Source organism: Sceloporus occidentalis, unplaced genomic scaffold (assembly GCF_023333645.1).
Source record: "Sceloporus occidentalis isolate IW3139 unplaced genomic scaffold, rSceOcc1.0.p SCAF_1, whole genome shotgun sequence".
NCBI classification, from domain to species: domain Eukaryota; kingdom Metazoa; phylum Chordata; class Lepidosauria; order Squamata; family Phrynosomatidae; genus Sceloporus; species Sceloporus occidentalis.
This window is the reverse complement of record NW_028316981.1, coordinates 89867049-89891028: the sequence shown is the minus strand read 5'-3', so window position 1 is coordinate 89891028 and position 23980 is coordinate 89867049. Positions and strand designations below refer to the sequence as shown.

The following is a 23980-nucleotide window of genomic DNA, read 5'->3' as shown; positions in this document are numbered from 1 at the left end:
ATTTCCGACTTATGGTGACCTTAAAGTGATCCTATCATAGGGTTGGCCATTTGCCCCCCCCCCCCCCAAATCGATTCTGATCTGGCATTCCCACTTATTGCACATGCTTCAAACTCTCATAAAACACAGAAAGAATGGCCCACATGGATATCCCCTCCATACCACTTTGACTGATAACAACCACAGCTTGACAAAAAATGTAGGCCTGCAACTTTAACATCATCATATTTTTTTTCTCATTTTCTTTTCTTTCTTGTCTTCAGAAACACGTTTTGCACTAAAAACACTTAATAGAACTGTTTTTATAATGGCCTGACAATACTAACTTGTTTCTTTTTTCATGCTGAGTTTTTCACTGAGTCAGGAAGAACGAAGTGTGACCTTTGGGTTGCATGTGGTGCAACCCAGTAAAGCCTGCATCTTCTATGTTAACCCTTCCGTGTGTGTGTGTGTGTGTGTGTGTGTGTACATGGAAGGGGGAACATAGAGGATGCAGGCTTTACTGGGTGTATGTATACACACACACACACACACACATATATAAAGGTCCCTTGTGCCTTGTAGCAATGACACTATGTTTTTGGCTCCACCAAAGCTGTTCTAGGTCCAGTATGTAGAGAGATCTTTAGCAGCCTTGAGACTAACTGAAAGAAAGAAGCTTTTGTAAAGTTCATGCTGCCAACTTCTTTCTTCCAGTTAGTCTCAAAGTTGCTACAAGATCTCTCTACATACTGATTCTACAGACTAATATGGCTATATTTTTGCGTTCTAGGTCTGGTTTCTTTTTTCAAAAGTAGAAGTGACTCAGGTGTCAGGGGCTCAGTGAGTGAGTAGAGCCCTCCAGGTTCTATGAGGAGGCATGTGTAGCCCCTGAACCTCTGGAAAAATGTCCTCCCATGTAGGCTTGCCATTTCACGGCTCCAGGTGGGACCTAGGGGAAGGTCCTGCCCAGCCTCTGCATTCTGTCCTGGGGACAGCTGGACTCCTTGTTCTTGCCTCTCCTTCTCAGCCTCCCCTTCCAAAGCAGCCTCGGTTTATGTTGGAGAGAGGCTACAGCCCAGGCTCCCAGCTCCTGCATGATCCCTATTGGCCAGGCAGAGGAGGAGGAGGAGCTTTTCCATTCAGCCCAGCAGAGACTACAGAGAGAGCTGTGGAGGAGGCAGGCACTAGGGGTTACCATTGCATCCTCTGAGGTTGAGAGAGAATGACTTTCCCCAGGGCTTTGCAAAGAGAGGGGTTGCCATTGGGATCCTCAGAGGCTGAGAGAGTGTGATTTAGCCCAGTGGGGTATGTTTATGTCCAGGCAACAGAGCGGACCCTGGTCCTTCTCTACCACTGCCTCCTGATGTCCCTTAATTCTGTTGTTATTATTAACTGAGAGAGTCTGCTTCCTCAGATGCATTTAGTCTCAGAGATGCAACAAGATCTCGAAGATATAAGGATTTATATTAATGTGTTTTTTAAATACATATATTAATTTTTTTGCTTTTAGTTGGTTGTGTCCTCCATTTCTTTGAATGTCCTACATTTTGGGCTAAATTTTGTCCTACAATTTGCCCTAAATTTTATCCTTGATTTTGTCCTACATTTTTCTACGTTTTGTCCCGGTTTGGTGGTAGTGAATTATGGCAACCCTACTCCCATGGGATAGATTGCACATTTTATTGGAGTTCTGGCAAGTTTTATGGGAGTTTGCAAAGGGAAACCCCAGCCATCCTTCCATTGAAACAGCTTCTGGGGCAAAGAGGATTTTCTTCCCCATTTCCCTTCCCTGTCTGGAGCATGTGTGTCTATGCACTTTTGGAAATGACATTTTGGAGCATGTGTAAAAAAGTTATTTCCAAGCTAGCAATGGGATTTGTCCTCATCTGTTTGAAACCAAATTTCGCTTTCTACCCACTTTCTTGTCTATGTAAGAGAGTGCTCTCTGTGTGATAAGCATTGACGAATTTGCTTTTTCCAGGATGCCAGCACTTTAACCAATTTTTGGGATCAAAGCACATAGGTCCCCGTGTGAAAAAATCCCTAAACAGCATGTAAAAAAAACATTCCAGCTGTAACAGTACAGAGACTTCTTGAAAGGTTCAATGTTCTCTGCCTAGGAAAGTGGCAGGTATTGTCCCTAGTCCCCAAATGGCCAGGAAGAGGAGTAACCTATGCCTGCATTGATATCCCTCCACACCATTCTTTACTGGCAACAGTAGTACAGTTAGCCCTCCACATTTGACTTTTGCAGATTTGGTTATTTGTTGATTTGATTAATATGGAATTCATCCACACTGGAGAAATCATCACTTTTGACACTGCTTTAACTGCCATGGCTCAATGCTATGGGATTCTGGGAACTGGAGTTTGTTGTGGCGGCAGAACAAACTGCCATGGCAGTTAAAGCAGTGATAAAAAGGATGATTTCTCCAGTGTGGATGAAACCATGTTCTCTCTAGTTCCTCCAGAGTCCAGCATGACCCTGTTGGGAATGTCTACCAGAAGTCACGCTGGAGCTCCTAGAGAACACTCCTCTATTGACTGTTCCTTGACTGTCTTTGGGGCAGTACAGATGGACAACGGTGCCACCCATCTTTGCCCCATGCTGCAGCATAGATGTGCTGCAAAAAAAGAGTCGCCTAGAGTGGCTTCCTTCTGTGCGATGCTGGAAGCAGGAAGGGGTGCCACCATAACGCTACTTCCTGCTAGCGACGTCTGGTCGCTGTACAGTGGTGGCATCATGGCAGCACCCATATGGATAGGAGACCGGCATGATGCCAGTGTCCATCTGTACAAGGGTTACAGCGACCCTAGTATCAGCAGCACCACGCCGCTTTTGGCCCGTGTGTACCAGGCCCAGCAATCATTTGTATTTTATTATAGTTATTGTTCTGATGTACGTATTGTTGTTGATTTAAGCATGGAGGATTGTGGGGTTTTATTTTGTTGTATTGTATGGATTTTACTGATGTAAGCTGCCTTGATCTTATTGGCGAGGCGGGGTAGAAATATTATTATTATTATTATTATTATTCTCTATGAATCCCTAAGTCTTCAGCACAATTTTATGGTCAACTTCTATCTGAGGAAGCAGACTGAACTCTACGAAAGCTCATGCTGCCAATTTCTTCCTTTCAGTTAGTATCAAAGGTGCTACAGGATCTCTCTACATACTGATTCTACAGACTACTAATATGGCTATATCTTTAAATTCTGGCAGATGTTGACCACAGAGTTGCACTGGAGGACCCTGAGATTCCTAGAGGTGTTTTCTCAGGTAAAAAAATAGTGTTTTTCTTTTAATTTGTGGTTTTCCCACTTTCACAGGGGTCTTGTCCTGCTATCCCCAGCAAATGTGGAGGGACCACTGTAATATCTGAGACAAAATGTAGGTGTGGGACTCTAGCATCATGCCACAGGCTTTCTTCTCCTGTATGACTTTTTATAATACTTTGCCTGATGAAGAAGGCAGTGAAACTTCAAAAGCTTGCATTATGCATTTCCGTTGGCCCTGTAAAGCTATTGCTATATTGTGGATTTTGGATGTTATTGCACTTTGCCGTAAGGCCACCCACGAAGATCAGATAATGATGATGATGATGATCATATTTATTTATATCCGGTGCAGCAGGGACTCAAGGTGGCTAACAAAACTGAAGAACAGTCCAATACAAAGTGTTAAAAATACTCAAAGTTTAAAAAAAAATAAGATCTCCTCATTTAGGAGGACAAGGCGCCACAAAACTCAGGACGTTCAGGAAAAATGTAGAACATTCCCCAAGGAAAGCTAAAAAACACTCATGTATATATAAATGTCAATTCCTGCTTCTTAGCCATGCTCAAAATGGAGGCTGTTTTGGAATTCCTCCTGGACAGAAGGCGGAAATGTAGGCCTTGTCAGTCAGGGAAAAGGAGGGCCTCTGGCCACCCTGAGTAAGACCCATGGATATTCTCGCTATCATTACTATTAGTAGTAGTAGCAGCAGCATTGTTGCTGTCAATAATATTAGTAATAATAATAATCCACCCCCACAAAAAACCTGGGGTCCAAAGCAGCAGCTCAGTCTAAAAGGAAAAGGAGGTGTGTATGTAGATGTTACAGTGAGGTTACATGTGAGTGTGTGTTTATTAATGCTGTACCTTGTGTGTGGAGTCTATTAACGTTGAATGGTGTTTTAAAAATTAGAACTGCATTTAATAAAAATAATTTTAAAAAAGAAAAACATTATTTATATTATTTATTGTGAGTTTTTGTTCCAGAGCCTCGCTGTAGAAGCAAAACTACAGTTCCCAGGAGCCCCCGCGGCGCTGCGGGGCGGAAGCCGGAAGTGATGCGTGCCTGCCAGGACCAGGGTTCAACGGGTGGCGGCGGAGGAGTAACAGTAGCAGCAGCAGGAGGAGGAGGCGGCGAGGGCACTGTGCATGTGGCTGTAGAGGGCTAAAGGCGAAGGCTGGGCAGGATGGCTGCGGCGGCGGAAGAGGAGGAGAAGGCCATCCTGGCTGTGATCCACCGGCACCTGCTCCAGGTCGGATACTCCCGGGCGGCCAAGGTGCTGCTGGAGGAGAGCGGGCAGGTAAGAGCACCAACGGCCTCCACGTGGCCCCAGAGGGCTCCCCGGGAGTCGCGCCCAAGGAGCCTCCCTCCTCTGAAGCTCCCTAGTGCGGGAGCTTTCCTTCTGGGACTACTACCTCCACCACTGCTACTAACAATGCACCTGAGGAAGTAGGCTGGAGCCCAGGGAAGGTCATGCTGCCAAGGCCTTTCTTTCCCCCAGTTTTAAAGGGGCTACAGATCTCCCTGTATTATTATTATTATTATTACATTATATTATTATTATATCCAAAGGCAGGGAAGCTCCTGCTGCCAATTTGCCCATACTTTTTTCCCATTCAGTCTCAAAGGGGCTACAGATCTCCCAACATTATTATTATTATCATTACATTATATTGTTACTATATCCAAATGCATCGGAGGAAGTAGACTGTAGTCTAGGAAAGCTGCTGCTGCCAATTCCTTTCATTCAGTGAGTCTCAGAGGTGCTGCAGGATCTCTCCACACACTGATTCTACAGACTAATGCAGCTATATCTTTGAATTCTACCACTACTTCTATAGTGTGCCCACGTTATATGTGGGCACATATGCTGGAAGCCGGCACCAGAAAAAGCCTCAACGCACCCAGAAGGGGTAATGGTGTGCGCGTTGACACACCGCCGTGTGCATGAAACCCATTCATTTAAATGGGGCTCAAGCATACTCAGAATTCCCCTTACGCAGGGGGTCTGGAACGTATCCCCTGCGTAATGGAAAGGCGCGCTGTATATATCCTCCTCCAACTCTTTCTACTAGTACTTCGGTTACTGCTACTTATTCTAGTAGTAATAGTAATACTATTTCTACTACTTTTTCTTCTACTACAGCGCGGCTGTGGCATACGCAGGCACACTATACACGACTTTAAGGTTAAGCTGCCAGAAATGCAATGGTGCATGCGCCCATGACGCGTGCACCACACTGAACACAGGAACACTCCCCCATTAAAACAAATGGGGTTTGAGCATACACATTTTCCCCATATGCAAGGAGTCCAGAACGAATCCCCCACATATGGGGAGGGCCCACTATACTACTATTGCTTTATCTGCTACTATTATTTTAGTATTGCTGCTACTACTTCTGCTACTACTAATTTTTCTTCTACTACTATTATTTCTTTTGCTTCTACTGCTATTGCTACTACTACTTTGCTACTTCTGCCACTACTTCTAAGTAGTAGTGGTGGTGATGGTGGTAACAGTACCCTGCCTTTTTGTCAAAACTGGAACTCAAAGCAGCTTACAGTCTAAAAACACAGTACAATTAACAACGCGCAGAAGTGACAATTGAAATGGAATTAAACTATTACAATATTAAAACAGATAGTTTTAAAAAGATTAAAAAAAAACTTAACCATACACTTCAAAATTATAGTGAATTCTCCACACATGCATCTGAGGAAGTAAGCTCAAGTCTAGGAAACCTCATGCTATTATTATTATTGTTGTTGTTATATTTATTTGTACTTTGAGTTCCAGAGGAGTCTAGGGGCAGCCACCAAGAAGGCCCTTTCTCATGTCCCCACCAGCCATGCTTGCAATGGGGATGGGGCAGAGAGAAAGGACCTCTCCTGAAGATCTCAGACCCCAGGCCGGCTCATACAGGAAGATACGGTCTGCCAAATACCCTGGACTTAAACCATATAGGGCTTTATAGGACATGACCAGGACTTTGATTTGATTTGAATTTATTATTATATTTATTTATATCCCGCCCTTTCCACAAATCTGGGACTCAAGGCAGCTCACAACGTTAAAAAAAAGCAATACAATTAAAAACTTACAAAAATAGTACATTAAAATAGAATTAAATTATCACAATATTAAAACAAGTTACATGTTAAAATAATAGAGCATTAAAAATACTTTCAAACAATACAACAACACCCGATCCCATGCTTTAAACATTATCTTTTTTAAATGCCTGTCTAAACAGGTAGGTCTCAGCCTGCCAGCGGAAGGATAAAAAGGAAGGAGCCATTCTGGCCTCTCTGGGCAGGGAGTTCCACAGTCACTGAAGGGCAGCCACTGAAAAGGCCCTCTCTCATGTCCCCACCAACCACGCTTGTGATAGGAGTGGGATGGAGAGAAGGGCCTGTCTTGAGGATCTTAGAGCCTGGACCAGTTCTTAAAATTGACTGACTAGGCCTGTAGGAAGAGATGTGTCTTTAATGTTGTTTTAAATGCACTGACGTATCTCTTCTGGCAGGTCATTCCACAGTCTGGGGGGCGGCAGACAAAAAAATCCTCTGGGAAACCATTGCCAGTCTACTCCTGGCTGGTTGGAGCAAACATTTCTCAGAGGACCTGAGTGTACAGGGTGGATTGTATGGGAGATGGTGATCCCATAGGTAAACTGGGCCCAAACCCATGTAAAGTTTTAAAGGTAACCAACACATTATACACTTAGGCCTGTTACAGACTGCCAAAATAAAGCTGCTTCGGGTCTCTTTGGAGGTATGCTATTTAAATGATGCATGGGTCCTAAGAGTCCGGAGGTCGCACCAAAGCCACACTCCATTCCTAAGCACCGGAGTGCAGCTTTTGGTGCAGCTTCTGGATTCTTAGGATGCATGCATCATTTAAACAGCATACCTCCAAAGAGACCCGAAGCAGCTTTATTTTGGCAGTCTGTAACAGGCCTTAGTCTCAAAAGAGTTGCCAGATCTCTTTCATACTGGAAATTAGCAATATTGAAGATATATATGCTATTGATCGCACCACTCCAGTACAGAAGCAGATAATTTTGCAGCTCAAGAAAACTTTTACTGGGCTGCATTTCCTTTTTAAAATATGTGTTCTATGCTCATTTTGTGATGCCAGTACTTTAGGTCTATAATAAAATGGCCAGGCTGCCTTAACAGCTCTTGGGATCTATGTGTAGTTGCCATATTTCTTTTCTCCCACGTTTTGTCCCCTTGGCTAGGTCGCCTTTAGTCAGTCACTGTTTCACAGCTAGACCAACACCATGAGGTTGTTGTGAGGATAAAGGTTGAGCATTAGGCAGTATAAATTTATTTAATAGTAAGTAATGTCAGGGGCCTCAAGGCAGTTCTTAAAGTAATACAAATCATACAGAAGACTTGGGAACGCTCATGTTATTTGAAGACCAAGCGTGCTCTAAATTTTTTAGAAATAAGCCATCATAATTAGATCAGCTGCTGTGTAGATACACAGCCTAGAAAACTTTGCAGTTCTGGTACTTTGGGCTGTATCACTTACAAAGCAGGCATTATTAATTCTCGCACTCAGAATGGTTGTGAATGGTAGCAAGTTGTTAAGTATTTAAATACTCATTAGAATGTCCTAAAACATGCATTAAAATGGACATGAAACTGGTTTGAAAAAGCAGTATTTAAAAGCACAGTTCAGGTAGAGTAAAACAGTTTTGGCTGCTGGAAGCTAAGAGGAGATGGAGGCTCCCAAGCCAAGGTACTGCTACAGAGAAAGCCCTGTCTTATGTTCCCACCAGCCTTGGCTTTTGGGGTGGTGGGATACACAACAGGGACTGCACTGAGGTGTTTAAATTTCAAGTAGCCACATGCAGGAGAAAGTGATCTTTCAAATATCCTGGCCACAAACGGTATAGGTCTTTGTAGGTTAATGTGTGTGTCCCTTCAAGTCACCTATCAACTTAAGGCGACCCCATGCATTCATAGGGTTTTCTTAGGCAAGGAATATTCAAGTGGTTTGGCTAATTCCTTCCTCTGAAGTGTAGTCTACACATCTGGTAATTTGTTGGTGGTCTCCCATCAAATACTGACCAGGTCTGACCTTGCCTATCTTCCAAGATCAAATGGGATCTGGTGCTTTTATGGTATTTAGGCCTTAGGGGTTAATACCAAAGTTAAATTTCCTGTTCTGTCTACATATTGGTACATATGAATTTGCAATTTAATCCACAGTACAATACTTGAATTGTGTAGGTGCAAATGGAATTATTATACATTGACCAATCAAGATCCAATGCCCTTGTGTACTATCATGTAGCTTGGTACAGTATGTATTTGTATTGTATACTTCGTAAAATTCTAGGCCTTGTCTTGTACTGGCATCTGTGAACTTGGTCACTGGGGTCTTTAGCACTGTGAGTCAGTCTCGTAGGGTTTAGGAGAACCCTGATGAGTCAAGTCTGTGTAAGGAGCTTATCAGATGAAGAAATAAGCCATCTTACCTCTTCTGCATTCAGTTCATGATACAGGATGCCCCCGGATGTTATCAGACCTAATTCACTGCCAATCTATCCGTGATGCATCCCAGGTCAAAGCCTCACTCAGCCCACACTTTTTTAAAGTCGGAGATCCAAATGAGCGAGGCTTCAACCCAGGATGCATCCAGGTGGCAGCACCACAAATAAATCGGTGGCAGTTTAGGTCTGATAACATCTGGGGGCATCCCGTATCCTGAATTGGATGCAAAAGAAGTAAGCCGACTTATTTCTTCATCTGATAAGCTCCTAAATGTACTTCATCCTGATTCCAGTGAAACTATCTGATTGCTAGTTGTATGCACATCATTTTTATTTGTGAACAAATTGGTGGTTTGAGGAGAGCCAGTGTGGTGTAGTGATTTGAATGTTAGACTTGGGAGACTAGGGTTCGGATCCCTGCTCAGCCATGTCACTCTTGCTCAAGGCTAGATGAAGGCAAAGGCAAACTCCCTTTGAACAAATCCTGCCAAGAAAACCATGTGAGTGGGTTGCCATAAATCGAAAACAACGTGAAGGCACACAGCAACAAGATAGAGAGGAATAACGTGGACGTTTTGCCTGGAAAGGCAATAAAAATATTTTCAGTAAGTTAAATATTGTGAAGTAATCAGAAAGCTATCTGTAGTGTCTGGCCTCTGAGGCTGTTTCAGAAATGTACGCACTCACACATCTGTGAGGTACAGCTTGTTAAGTGCATGGGTTTCAAATAAAGCAGATTTGAATTTTGCAGTGTCTTTACAAATCTGAAATTCTGTAAAGTGCATGAATACTAAGGGTGCGTCTGTACTATAGAAATAACGCAGTTTGACACCTCTTTAACTGCCATGGCTTTGTCCTACAGGAGAATAATTATTAGAAAATGAGTATTCTTGTCCATCTAGTAAAATAAGGGTTGCCAACATGGTGCCCATATGCGCCAGGTCATCTTAGTAACCTTTCTCACTGCACTATTGTATCTGATCCCTTTTGGTTTATATTACGTGATATTAAAATATTATATTAAATAAGCTTAATTTTTTCGTTTAGAGCAAAGTTCTGGCAGCCAGTTACCATCTTCACTTTCACACAATACTCTGGGCCCCAGCTTTGACCGAGATGCCATCTTACAAATTTTTATATACCGCCTAACCACATGTAATGTTAGAGCTTGGTGGATCTCTTCTGGGTAAACATTCCACAAGGTGTTGGCATCACCAGAAACACTGGACCCTGACTCTGCACACCTAGCTTCATGAGGTTGAGGAGGGATCAACCAAAATATGTGGAAAGAAAACAAAGTCTTAATTTGTTTGATCTCATTTAAGATTTTATTTCTTTTAATATGGTGGTGGTGTTCTGGTGATAGAAACAACCTCCCCCTGTATTTTCTAGAAACGTTTCTTGTCAGCGTTATAAAGAGATAGCCATTATTTATTAATTTTTTCACCTTAAGTAATCAATATAATTAGTATAAATATTTATCCAAGTGATAATTCTGCAAATTAACTCTACTGGTTTTGTTTGTTTGTTTTGAAGATCATTTTCTCCCAAGTTTTTTTTTAAGGATTAAATGTCAGCCTTATGGGAAAGCCTGTCTCCAGTGTCTGAAAGGCGAAAACACACATCCTACTTAATCCTAGATATTTTCAGGGTACTTGTCAACTGTGATCAAAATACACTCTGTGGATGCAAAGATGCTCTTTTGTTGTTACTGTTATTTGCTTCATTTGTTTTATGCCTGACCCCATGGTTAGAGTGAGTTCATTTGCATTCTTATTGCTCAGGCTTCTTTTACTACATGAATAGGAAAGGCTTTGTTTTGTACATAGATTTAAGACAGCCCCAAAATCATGTCCATAGAATTATACAAGGCTTTAAAAAAAGATTTATGATTAGGTGCTTAGGCTGTATTCCTGTGAATGCTTGACAAGTAATGGGTCCCACTGAGTTAGGTTGGACTTGTCAAGAATAATAAGCACACTTACTCAGAGGTAAATTCCACTGATTGTTTGCAGTTTTAGGGAATCCTCCACCTGTACTAGGTATATGAAGAACTGTCTGCCTCTTTGTGGTTGCTTTTTCAGTACCTAGGCTGCTTACTATGGTGTAATGTGTTCATGTCTGTATCTTTGATCTGAATCTGTGAACTACAATTTACAATTGTACAATTTGTGTTCCTGATTTTAGAAAAAATATCCTTGCTTATTTTCTTTTTTTCCTGCTGCAGAAGACCTTCCCATCATTTTCTGTTCCTCTCCAGGAGATATTTGCTCACTGGAATAAGTAAGTGTGTGTTGTTGTTTTTAACCATTATTGGATGGAGTTTAGAATGTTTTTGTCTGCTGTTGCCTAAACAGCCACATTTACATTGTGTCCCTATTATTTCTGCACTTCACTTAAGTATACTGGGTCCTCTACATTCGCTGAGGATAGAGGCACAGGACCCCCATGAAAGTGAAACCCCCCCACTTATTTTAACCTGTGAGAACATCTCTAGGAATCTCTAGATCTTCAGGTGTGACTCTGTGGTCAACAAGTTGCAAAAATCAACGCCACAAATATGAAGGGCCAACTGTATTCCTTTCTGATCTAGAAATGTTAACACATGGTCAGCATAACAGAATAGCTTGAATCAACTGTTCTTAACTATTGTTTCAGTTTCAGATTACAATAAAAGGAGAAAATATGTCTAGTCAGCCCTTAGGAAATTTCCTAGTAGCATCTCCCTCTGCTTGTTACTGTCAATAGTTTAGTTTGAAGATGTTTCCAGTTTGTCCCTGGAGCCTTGGTGGCACAGTGGTTAAAAGCTGATACTGCAGCCACTCACTTACAGGTCGCAAGGTTGTGAGGGTCAACCTTGCGACCAGTTGAAGTTTACGGACTAGGTACAAAGGTAGCCCCATGTAGAGTACATTGCAGAAGTTGTGAGGTTACCAGCACGTGTACCACAGTTTCCAGGTCCCCTGGTTCCAGGTAAGAATGCAGCTGGCACATCAGCCAAAGCTGATAGCAAGCACTCTTGACCGTCGCATTTATCTGATTTGTCAGCTGGAGTGACGAGTCTACGGGTATTTGAACATAGTCCTTTGAGGGGAATGTGACCCCATCTAGGACCGGTTGATGTATCTCAATGCCTGGATTAGGGGCCCATACCATGAGTACCTCCATTTTGTCTGGATTAAGTTTTAATCTGTTTTTCCTCATCCAGTTCATTACCGCCTTAAGGCATTCATTGAGCAGAGAGATGCCCGGTTTACTCGAAGCTGTAGACCGGAGACATGGAGAAGTATATCTGGGTGTCATCAGTGTACCGATAACACCCCTCCCTGTATCTCCAAATGAACGACTGTCCCCAAGCATCACTCTCTGGAATCTGCCCAAGAGGAAGGAACGGAACCATTACAATGCAATGTTCCCAATTCCTAACTCTCTCAAGTGTTCCAACAGGATGTAATGATCAGTGGTATCAAAAGTTGCTGAGACGTCTAAAAGCACCAACAGGGTCACACTACCCCTGTCAATGCCTAGATGAAGGTCATCAGCTAAGGCAACCATGGCATTCTCAACTCCATATCCTGTCCTAAAGCCAATTTGAAATGGATCTAGATAATCGGTTTTATCCAAGACCACTTGGACTTGAAGAGCAACAGGCCTCTTAATCACCTTGCTTAGGAATGGCAGATGGGACACTGGTCTATAGTTGATTATAACCAGGGGGTCTAGGGAAAGTTTCTTCAGAAGCGGTCTAACAACCACCTCTTTCAAACAGGCTGGAACATGACCTTCCTTAAGGGATGCATTGATGACGCATCTCAGAAACGCCATCAAGGCATCACCTCTCTGGACAGCCAGCCATGAAAGGCAAGGATCTAGAGGGCATGTTGTCTTCCTCACATTACCAATGATCTTGTCCACGTTCTCGGTACTCACAGATTCAAACTGATCCAGTATAACCTCATTAACGGAGTTGCTAGACACCTCATCAGTCAGTTCTGCTATAATACCAGCATCCCAGTCGGCTCGCATTTGAGAGATTTTATCTGCAAAATAGTTGTTAAACCTGTCACAGCATGGAAAGTAGATTGATGGATGGAGAGCCATGTATATCACACCTTGAGCTCTCTGAAGGAGAAGAAAGATACAAGTGTACTAAAAATATGATAAAATAACATTTTGTAGGGAGCCTTGTAGCTAATTTACTTCTAAGTGTACCAAAATCATTTGGTACACTTAGAAAAATGAAAAAATACAGTTAAAATAGTGGTAGAGCCATAAGCTATAAGCCATAAGTTCATGCTCTCTTACTCAGATAATTTTTGACATCTTGAAGCACTGTTTGTCCTTTGCTTGTTGAGAGTATGAAGTGATTTGGGAGATTGATTGCATAGCTTTTATGCATATTCTGCAGTACTCATATGACTCTGTTTTTCCAAACTGGACACCCAAGTCTTGCTCTTTTGTGTTGTCCATTTAGCTTGATAGATAAGCAATAATGTCATATGCCTATCAAGTGCACTGCTTAATCACCCATTGTTTCAGCCTTTCTAAACTTGGCTGTCTTGAGAGCTGTGTGGGATTGCATCACCCATCATTCTTGGCCAGTTTCACCATGCTGGCTAAGGATAGTGTAGGTTGTCAGATGTGATATGAATCTTTCTATATGAAATTGCTAAGGAAAACTAGCTTTCCTGATGAGTTTTTGTGTTCTCCATATTCCCCTGTGTTCACTGTTCTCCGTATTGCCTTGAGAATTGTCACAGTGGCAGCCACTCTTGGGGGGTGGTGGATGTCTCATACCTTCCTCTTTCTTTAGTCTGTGTACCTTAACGTGAGGTTGCATAATCCATTTACAGCCAAGCTCTGTTGTCTTTTGTTGTTTTCTTATGTGAAGTTCAAACATTTAAATAATAATAAGCATTTACACTTGGTTGCTAGGGGATCAGTATGATGGCATCTGACAACTCCAGGCTTAAATTGGGCATACAAATAGTATGAAACTATGATTAGGTTTAATTTGGTTCTCCATCCTAATTTCACAGCCTTCGTTACAGTTGAATATTATTCTAGTCTCTGTTAATTTTGTCGTCTACCAGCCATTATATCTTGTGCGGCAATTTGCCCAAAGAACCATTTGTATGCTAGTTTTTATATAAGACAAAAGAAGATCTAAAGCTTTGTTTTCATTTGACAGAGCAGAGAAAGTGTCTTGAAAGGGCCTCTTAGTGATTCTTCTCTGTTGAACACTTCTTCTAATGATGAACACCTTTTCCTTTTTTAAACTGACTGCCTTTATGCACTCCTGTTCAGTGTATTTATAAAATCTGCCCAACAGATCACAACCCAAGAAACGAAAAGCAGCTGATAGGAAGAGGAAGACTCCAGCGAAGATCAGAGTCCCTGACCCCAAGAGCAGCACAGAGAGCTCAGAGGAGGAAGAAGTGACGAATGCCCCAAAAGGTAAGAGTCAATGTTGCCTGAGCAGTTGCATGAGGAATGGCAATGATAAGGGAAACAGTGCTGGTATGAAATAGGCAGTATCAGTAAGTGTGCCATTACTGTAACCAAATTTGAAAGGGCTACCGTGTATACTTGATTATAAGTTGACTTCACATGTATGGTGAGGGCAGGTTTTGGGACAAGAATTACGGATTATGACATGACCTGTGGATAAGTCGAAGATAAAACTTAGAGGCATGAACAAAAGATCTAAAGGATGAAGCACCTGAAAACAATGCAAAAAACTTACAAATTCCCTAAAGGCTGGATGAATGAGAGAATAGAGGGAGATCAATGATTCCATGAGAGATTATGCTCTTGTCTTTTGCCAGGTGATAATTCCTTTTTAAAGAAGAGTCCATGTACAATACTTACATTGACCTGTGGATAAGTTGACTCATACCCTATTCTTCACTGGACAAATTTCCTAAGCCGGCTTACAAAGTCCAGCCTAAAAAGGCACAATACAAAAGAAAAAAAGATTGGGAGTGAGGAGGAAAACCAAACTTAAGCGCCAGAATTTTAATAACAAACCTACTCGTGCAGTGTTTGTCCAGCTTCTTTCACACTCCTGCAGAGAGTGATCTACACATTTTTTGATTTGTAGGAGATTATCAGATGGAGAAGCAAAGTGGATTGCTCCTATCTTTAACCCATGGTATTTGTGCAATTGGGGTGAAGATTAGCACACCCCCACACGCTTATTCCATTCTTCTCCCATCTGTAAAGAGTAATGGGCCCGTTATTTGGTATTAATGGGAATTTCCATTAATACCAAATGAGGGGTCCAGTACTCTTTAAGGATGGGAGAAGAATGGAATAAGCATGCAAGGATGTTAAGGTTGGAGCAAACTGCTTTGCTCCCATCTAATAATCTCCGTAGACTTCAGCAAACCCAGTCACCAATGAGAAAGGCTTTGCTCTTAAGGGGCAAGAATGTTCAGGCAGGGAATTATAGATGCCAAAATAAGCATCCAAAAAAACCAAAGTAGATTTTGGGAATGAGGAAGATGCTTTTGACTTTGGAGTGACAATAGCAGGGATTCTTTCCTTTCTGGCAGTATTGGTTAGTATGTCAAATGGATATCCAACACTTTCAAGATTCCTTCTAGTGTTGTTCTCTACCTGTACACCTGTACTAACTTTTCTTCCCACCATTCCCCAGCCCCACTTGCAACTGGCTTCTCTCTCATACTTCCCCTTACCACATCAGTAAAAGAAAAATAAAAGACCCAGCACCCTTTGCGATATCTTCTAACCTGACCTGGGGGGGGGGTACAGATAGCCCAAAAGGGACAACTTAGGCCCCCCCCCCCCTTTTAGGCTGGATTAGGGCCAGAGCAAACAGATGCCTGGCCCCAATCCAGCCAAAATCCACTCCAAAAAGGAGCAGATAAGATCCACTCCTTTTGGGGGCTGAAAAAAGCCGCCCCTTTCCCCATAGAACCAGCTTTTCCCTTTGAAAAGCCAGCTCTGGGGAAAGTGATATCTATACGTCATGCCGCCAAGCAGGACAGAAGCTGGTTGGCATATAAATGCCAGTCTGGCTTCAAACCTGCTTGGGGGTATGTCATGTCTAACCACCACAGCCCCAAGCGGGCTCAAACGGACTGTCTGTACAGCCCCTAGGATGAGAAGCAAACAGTAACAAAAGACCAGGTTCTGAAAAGAGGCTGCTTCAGTGTTGACAAGAAATTTTGGAGCAGATAACTTTGCAGGAAGTTTCCTACCACTTTTTTAACCATTGGTTTGAAAGCAGACTTTCTTAGGTTTGCTAGCAAAGTGGGGGAGTTGGCACAGTGTTTGATTTTCAGAGGAGACCTAACTCAGATTTAATCAGAACAGCCATATGGACTGTTAGCCTTTCTTTACCTTTGTGGGAGGATGTCACTCCCTGGATTAAAGTGAAGAGGAACACTTAATGTGTTCAGAAGAAGTCTTGTTGGTCAATAGAAATACTAGAAATTGTGAATCCCTGCACTGTTGATGCTATAGAGTCCCCACAATTTTCTGTATCAAAATCAAGGCTGGAAAATAAAATGTCACTTTCTTGCTCCGAGTGAATGTGTTTTGAACATGATTACCTATTGGGGAATAGGAAGCTGCCTATAAAACCATTTGGTGCAGTTCATATGCAAATCTGGGTATCTTGAGAGGCTCTCATGGTTTAGGCTATTTCCATCTACATGTCACTGAAATAGTACGTTTTGGTGCAGTGGAGATTAATTCAATCATGTAAGATGTGACTTAACACAAACGTGATTTCTAATACAGAAAGTAGGGCTACTGTCAGTCCTCCTGAAACGCAAGTTTCATTCAGTAGCTGTTCCATCTGGCTGAGCTATGGAGGGAAGTGTGGTAGAAAGAAATGCAATTCTGTCAGCTTAGCCAATAAACCAACAGTTTTTGGGCTCCTCAGTCTGAGCCATTTCTACACCAGTATGTTGTGATAAGAAAACCAACCAGTCCAGCTTCTGTTGTTTCATTAAAGCTGGTCATTATAAAAATTTCATAACATTATGAATGCATGCCTAGAATTCCCCCCCCCCCCCAAACCTCAGATCAGTCTGAGATTGAGCTGTAAACTTCTTTAGGAGCCTTTCTGGCTGAAAAGCAGGGTATCTCTGAGTTAAATAAAGCACCACCTGTCATTTCTAAATATCTTACAAAAATACTGCTATATTTTGATGTGCCTTGGCGCTATTTGGAAAGACTTAAAAAGCAGGGAACATCTTCTTACTATTTTGGAAGAGAATTTTATGTAGGAAACTTTGGGAAATACTCCCTAGAGCTTTGTCACAGTCTGACCTTAAAGGAAGAAAGATTTTCTGCATTTCAGTGTCTCCTGGTAGAGGGGGAAGCAAAAGTCTTGCAAATTTCTCTGCATATTGTACCTTACCTATATTGCAGCTAACGTGCCTGCGAATAACAGCTCTGTGGTTAATGCAGAGAGTAGCAGTGATGACGAAGATTCATCCTCTGAAGAGGAAGCAGTTGCTGAGAAGATGGTAAGCAGAAATTCATTGTTGCTGCTGGTGTAACAAGTGTTTGTTTGTGTAACTGATGTTATTGCTAGCTGATTATGATTATGAGAACTAGCCATAGAGTTTTTCAGGCACTGGTTTTGTTTTTGAAGATACGTGAGATCTCTGGTAAGGCATATTTGGAAAAGTTGCTTATTCAGGTATAAAATATGGGGAAATTACCCATAAAGGCAATACACCTGTTTTGGGGGATCTAATAGTTATTGAACTGACATCATTTTACATGTTTTAAAATGTTATTTGAGAAAACAGGTTTCTATAAAAATTTATCACACAAAATCAGCCATAACAAATATTGGTTGGTATAAATTAGGGTGGGCAATTACCTGGGGTTGGGGGCCACATTCACCTTCCATAATACCATGGAGGGCTGGACTCCCCACAGCACTCCTTCCCTGAAAAAAAAAGTTTTTTACTCATTTTCTGATTTTTTAAAAAAATAAAATGCCTCCCATTCCCGCTAGGGGTGGTTATTCCTCATTTCTCCCACCCCAGGAATTTCAGGCCCAGAGAAGGTCTTCTTTTACAACACGAAGTCTTCTCTGGAGCATAGGGGCACTTCTTGTAAAAATAAAATTCCCAAAACCTTTTTTTTAAAAAATCAAAACCTACTTAAATGCGGTTATAAAGCTTTTTTTTTTTTTTAACCGTTCAAAAATAAAGTTTGGGGAACTGGTTATGTTTCGATTGAAGAAGAGACAGTGAAGAGGTGACATGACAGCCATGTTTAAATATTTGAAAGGATGTTAAATGGACGAAGGAGTGAGTTTGTTTTCTGCTGCTCCAGAGAGTAAAACATGGAGCAGTGGATTCAAACTACAGGAAACATTATTCCAGCTCAACATTAGGAAGAGCTTCCTGACATTAAGAGCTGTTTGACAGTGGAACACACTCCCTCGGGGGGTAGTAGAGTTTCCTTTGGAGGTTTTTAAGCAGAGGCTGGATGGTCATCTGTTAGGAGTGCTTTGATTGTGAGTTCCTGCATGGCAAGGGGTTGGACTGGATGGTTCTTGGGGTCTCATCCAACTCTATTATTCTATTATTTTGAATCTTGGAAGGGATTGTACAAGGCTTGGTGATAAGAGAAAAGCACTTCATAAGGTTTAAGAATCAATTAAGAGTTTGTCTTTTAAGTCAAAATGTTACCCAGAAGTTTCATAAACCAGCAGCACACTTGATGCTGAGGCAGCTATCTCGTTTTGTCTAAGGGCAGAACTAGTCCTGAAGGAGGGTACAGATTATTAACCTATTCTGAAGTAGCACCAAACCAGTCCAGGTTTTTTCTCCTTGCTGTCACGGGTTTATTGATGCTCCTGGGTGAACATGGAGTCTCTGGAGCACAATGTGGGGTCAGGAAGATGGTCTGTATATGGGCCATATCAAAATAAAAGGCTTTAAAAACACAGCATAAGACAAAAGACAATTGCTTAACATAAACATTATTATAGGAAGAGAATGGTGAATAAATGCCAAAGCCACTAGGCAACTAAATATATACAGGACATGGATAGAAGCAAAGATATGAACATTATATATGAACAATTTTAGTAGTAATCACAAATACATCATGTGAGATGCTGAACCAAACATGGATAGAAATTATTGGGTACAAAGGCAGTAAAACATCAAAAGTCAACAGTGAAATATATACAGGATTTTTAGATTACCGTATATACTCATGTATAAGTCGACCTCATGTATAAGATGAGGGCAGTTTTTGCATCCAAAATCATGAATTTTGTTATGACCTGTGGATAAGTCGAGGGGCAAACACTGGAGGATGTTACAAAAGATCTAAAGTGGAGGGGAAACAAAGCACCACTTCCCTCCCTATATCTCCCTCTCTGGACCTGTCCCACGCATCAGTCTCAGCATGGAAAAGGGGAAACAACCCTTGGCGCATGTGCGTGCGCGCACACACACACTCTTCCCCTTACCAGAAGCATCTCCAAGACTCATGGTTTGCGAAAAGGAGGAGAGACCCTGCTGTCTCTCTGCTTGTCACCCCCAGGACTCCAAGGCTCATAGCTTGCAAAAATAGATGGCAGACCTTTCTCTCTCTCTGCTTTTCACCCCCAGGACTTCCAAGGCTCATGGCTTGCAGAAATAGAGGACAGACCTTTCTCTCTCTGCTTTTCACCCCCAGGACTCCAAGGTTCAGGGCTTGCAGAAATAGAGGACAGACCTTTCTTTCTCTCTGCTTTTCACCTCCAGGACTTCCAGGCAAAACAGGGTACAAGCCAGGGCATACTTTCTGTGTGTTCCTTTCCTTTTTAGCCCTGGCTGTGCAGGAAGGCTGAGAGGGAAACAGACACACACACACACACACACAGAGAGAGAGAGAGAGAGAGAGAGAGAGAGCAGGCACCGGGGCTTCAAACGGAGCCATTACAAGGCTTCAAAGAAAGGTGGGCACTTCTTCTTTCAAGAAATTTATTAGCATTAACTCATTGACCCTTACATAAGTCTACCCATGATTTTGGAGTTCATTTTGGGGCAAAAAATTTTTGACTTATAGTCGAGTATATACGGTATGCCATTTTTCAATGTATCTTCTTTGGTAAACCTTGTTGCACAGCTGCTTTAAAATATTACATTGTTCGTATATAATTTTGGTTTGCTTCTGACTGCTGTCTTCTTTTGTTATTTCTCTATATTGGTCATAAGTGTGATTCTTTACAATCATAAAGAAGGCTCGGCAAGTTCGATGGCATTTCTTCTCTGCTATCCTTTTTTCTAGGTGAAAACATCTGTAACAAGAAGTAAACCAAGTGATTTCCTGCAGCTTGCTGCTCAAAAAACAAATTCCTTCCCAGGTAAAGGAGTTGCTGTAGCTTCTGTCCAGGCAAAAGGACAACAAAATAAAGCATCTGTGAATAAGCTGCTCTCTCCAGCTGTGGCAAAAATGGGACAGAATGAAGACCTTCCTGGTAAACTGGGGCCTGTTTCTCAATCTCCTGTTGTACAAGGATGGAACGTGGCACATGTGACTGCTACAAAGACAGGTGGAGCCTCCAAAAGCAGCAGCAGTAGCAGCAGCAGCTCATCTGAGAGTGAGGAAGAAAAGACACTCAAAGTAGTAAAAACACCACCTCCCCCTAAGCCAGGTAAGAAGAAGCCAGTTGTCTTGAGATGTGTGGGGGTGGCAGATGTTGTTCTGATCTTCAGACTCTTCTCTTTCCTCTTCACTTGCATTGAGAACTGGCCATGTTTTGCCTTCAAAATAAAGGAACCGTCATATTAATTTCACCTCTTTGTTTTGGATACTATCAAGGAAAGTGTGTTGATAAAAGAAAGAAAAGGGGCTAAAGATCACAAACCACAGTTATGTGTGTGAGTGTATAGCACTGGGAATTGTAGTGAACATATTGTCACCCCTCCACATTTGCTGCTTTGACTTTTGCAAATTTGATTATTCATGGATTTGAATAATATGTTCTCTCTTAAGAATCTCCAGGTCCTCCAGTGTGACTCTGTGGCCAACTTTCACCAGAAGTTGCAGTGGAGGACCTAGAGAGAAGACTTCTGTAGGCATTTGTAAATCTTCTAACACAATTGTGTGGCAAACTTCTGGACATTGTCCATAGAGTTATGCTGGAGGACCTAGATATTCCTAGAGTAACATTCTCTCTAGTAAAAAAAAATAGTGGTTTTTTTTATTTTCAGTTTTTCCATTTTTACAGGGGTCCTGTGTCCCTAACTTCAGCGAATGTGGAGGTTAGTACTGCATTGTCTGAAATGCTTTCAGTTTCTGTTTAACAGCAGTCCAGATGCTTTGCCTCCCTGCCCCCCATGTGTGTGAGAGAGATTTATTTATAAAGACAGTGGGTGTTTTTATTTTTTACAAAAATATCTTGTTGGTTCTGTTAACAAGCTTAAAGGTAATTCATTTCATTGCTTATTTCAAAATCAGTGCTCCTCTCTAATTCCTTCTTCTGTTAACCATTCGGCAAGATTAGAAGGAGAGAGTTGCCTTTTACTTTAAATGCTGTTGGAATTTTTGTCTGTTTTTATTTTTTAAACTTAAGAGTCCTGTTCAGCAGTCTATGACTCTGATATTTGGCCCCTTGTTTCCATTTCAAAATAACGCACCATCCAACACACTCCATGGTGTGTAGTGGAATCTCCCTCCTTGGAGGTCTTTAAACAGAGGCTGGATGGCCATCTGTCGGGGATGCTTTGATGTGAATTTCCTGCATGGCAGGGGGTTGGACTTGATGGCCCTTGCGGTCTCTTCCAACTCTATTATTCTATGATTCATCCGAGTGATACAGTGCAACAGAAGGAAGTGATGTCAGCTGCCGGTCACATTTTCTAGAGTAACTCTTAGCCACTCCAGCAGGTTGGGACTGATTTCCCAGCCTTTCCAAGGACTAATGAGTAAATTGTTATTATTTTTACCAGCTCACAGAGAGTAAAGAACAGTCTTTGACAGTCACTGCCATTACTTTGCAAAATAAATGCTAGGGATTTATTAGCAAGAAGAATAACTTGGTATACATCGTGCTGTTACTTGTGGTACATTTATTCCAACCAAGTGCTGAAATTGAGTAATGCAGAAACCTGGCTTTTATAGTCTAAGCTTCTCATTCATTTGCAGTACCAAATATCCAACATCCAGGGCAAGCCTTATCAAATTGCAAGAACCTGAGGTAGTTGAAATAATATCTCATTATATGAAGACATGGAAGCTGCGCTGTGAAAGTACATGAAAACATGATATATGTATGGAGTTATGGAAAGTCTCATATAAGTAGCATTCAAACTTCCAGGTTTTGACTGTGGTACCCTTAATTATTAAACTCAGGGAAAACTGGAGGGGTCGATGGCCACAAATAGCCATCCCCAGAGTCATTGTTATGATTTGTATGTGCCATTAGTATTTTGCAAAATGTGAGAAATGAGTTAGGACTCTTGTTAAGGACTTTGCATTTAGGAGAACCTTTACCTTGATTCTCATGGGGCAATTGAAGGGTATAAAAAGCATTGCTTTTCGAAGATGCATTGTTGTAATGGTTATCAACAACACTGCAAAACCTGGCTTAAAATCCTTTGCCCTGTGATTCTTGCCACTATTATTTGACTTCATTTAACTAACTGCCCAGAATTTGCTCTGGTAGACATCACTATCACTGTTCTATGACTTCATTTATTCCTAACCCTTTCCACAAAACTGGAACTCCGACATCTTACAAAAAAATTTTAAAAGATAAAAAGACATGAATAATTAACACAATTTGAAAATTGATTTAAAAACAAAGAATGAACGTAGTATAGCAGACTAAAAAGCCCTTTTCTGTTAAATCAATGATTTTTCAAAAACTTATTGGAATTAAAAAAAAAAACAGCTCTTCACCTGCTGACTAAAGGACAGCAAAAAAGGTACCACCTAGCCTTCAGGGGAAGTCAGTTTCAAGTCTGGAGAAACCATTGAGAAAATATCTTAGGTCTTTATAAGCCAGAAACAGTAGCCAAAGTCCTGGGAAGGACCTCTAAAATCACTTTGCAAGATTCATGTTATACTCTAAATGGGCTTTATTTATTGATAGCCAAAATGCAGGGATTTACAGGTGAACATCAAAATCAGCCTACAGAATAAATACCCAGAAGCCTTTCATTGGCAGGCAAAAAGTTTTATTCATGCAGGCTTTTAATATCTAATCATGTGATGGCTTTTATATGGTGTGTTTGTTATTTGGGGTGGGCGTTGTGGTTTTAATGTATGTAATGTTATATATTGTTTTTATTTGATATTTTAAATTGTTTTTATTGTAATAGGTTTTTAAAATGTTTTTATTTGTGAGCCACTTTGAGTCCCTTTCTAGGAGAAAGAATCATAGAATCATAGAGTTGGAAGAGACCACAAGGGCCATCCAGTCCAACCCCCTGCCATGCAGGAAAGGGGGCATAAAAATGAAATAAATAAATAAGCCAGGACGGGCACCTTGCTTAAGCAAATTTTAACCCCAGAGTCACTGAAAACATTGTAAAATTAAAAATGTGGCAAGAGCAGGCTGAAATCCATTGTTTTCTTTTTCTCTCTTAACTGCTCTACTCCACTTGTGACAAATCACACCTGTTTAGTGATGCTGTACCTCTCCCCTGACTCATCTCCCTGGTGTTTTGTTTTGTTTTTTAATGAATCAAGGGCCTTCTGTCTCGGTGGAAAACAAGGGCCTTCCTTCTTGAAAGCCCAACTACCAAATGGGTCAGATCATGTTGTTACAAATATTAACACCTTTACTCCATATTTTAGCTCAGAAGGAGGCAGAGAGCAGCAGTGAGGACTCAAGTGATGATTCTGACTCTGAAGATGGAGGAGCAACAGCAGCAGCGGCGGCAAAAGCAACAACCGTCCAGGTATTGCCATCTGCATCTGGCATGTGGAGACTTATTGTGGTGGAGACTTGTGGTGCATGATTCTTCAGCTTTTATGTCTATCGTTGAGTGGAAAGTTATTAATGGAACTAGGCTCTGCTTTGCCACCTGGGAAGCCATTGCATTAGCACTGAAAAGGGCATGCACACCATTGAACTGTGCTTTTTGTGTTTGATGGGAAAATGGCCCATTGGTAGGAATTCCACCTGGCCTTGCCCATTTTGCTTTGGCCCTACCAGTTGTGCACTGATCCTCACAATCCCCTAGAATATGGTTCCCAAGATTCTTCCCTA

General features: G+C 41.6%; 1 protein-coding gene across 5 annotated transcripts in view; it reads left to right on the top strand.

Annotated features, from left to right (window-relative positions):
- The first annotated feature begins 4375 nt into the window (after positions 1-4375).
- The window catches only part of TCOF1 (treacle ribosome biogenesis factor 1), a 65707-nt gene continuing 46102 nt past the window's right edge, over positions 4376-23980 (top strand). For 4 of the 5 annotated variants that reach the window (XM_089528546.1, XM_089528555.1, XM_089528530.1 and 1 more), the window contains exons 1-6: positions 4376-4559; positions 10997-11052; positions 14102-14226; positions 17176-17273; positions 20050-20416; positions 23566-23669. In XM_089528546.1, coding sequence (XP_089384672.1) covers positions 4446-4559; positions 10997-11052; positions 14102-14226; positions 17176-17273; positions 20050-20416; positions 23566-23669 — 864 coding nt within the window. In that variant the 5' untranslated portion in view covers positions 4376-4445. The remainder of the gene's footprint in view (positions 4560-10996; positions 11053-14101; positions 14227-17175; positions 17274-20049; positions 20417-23565; positions 23670-23980) is intronic. The other variant, XM_089528538.1, reaches the window with a different exon arrangement.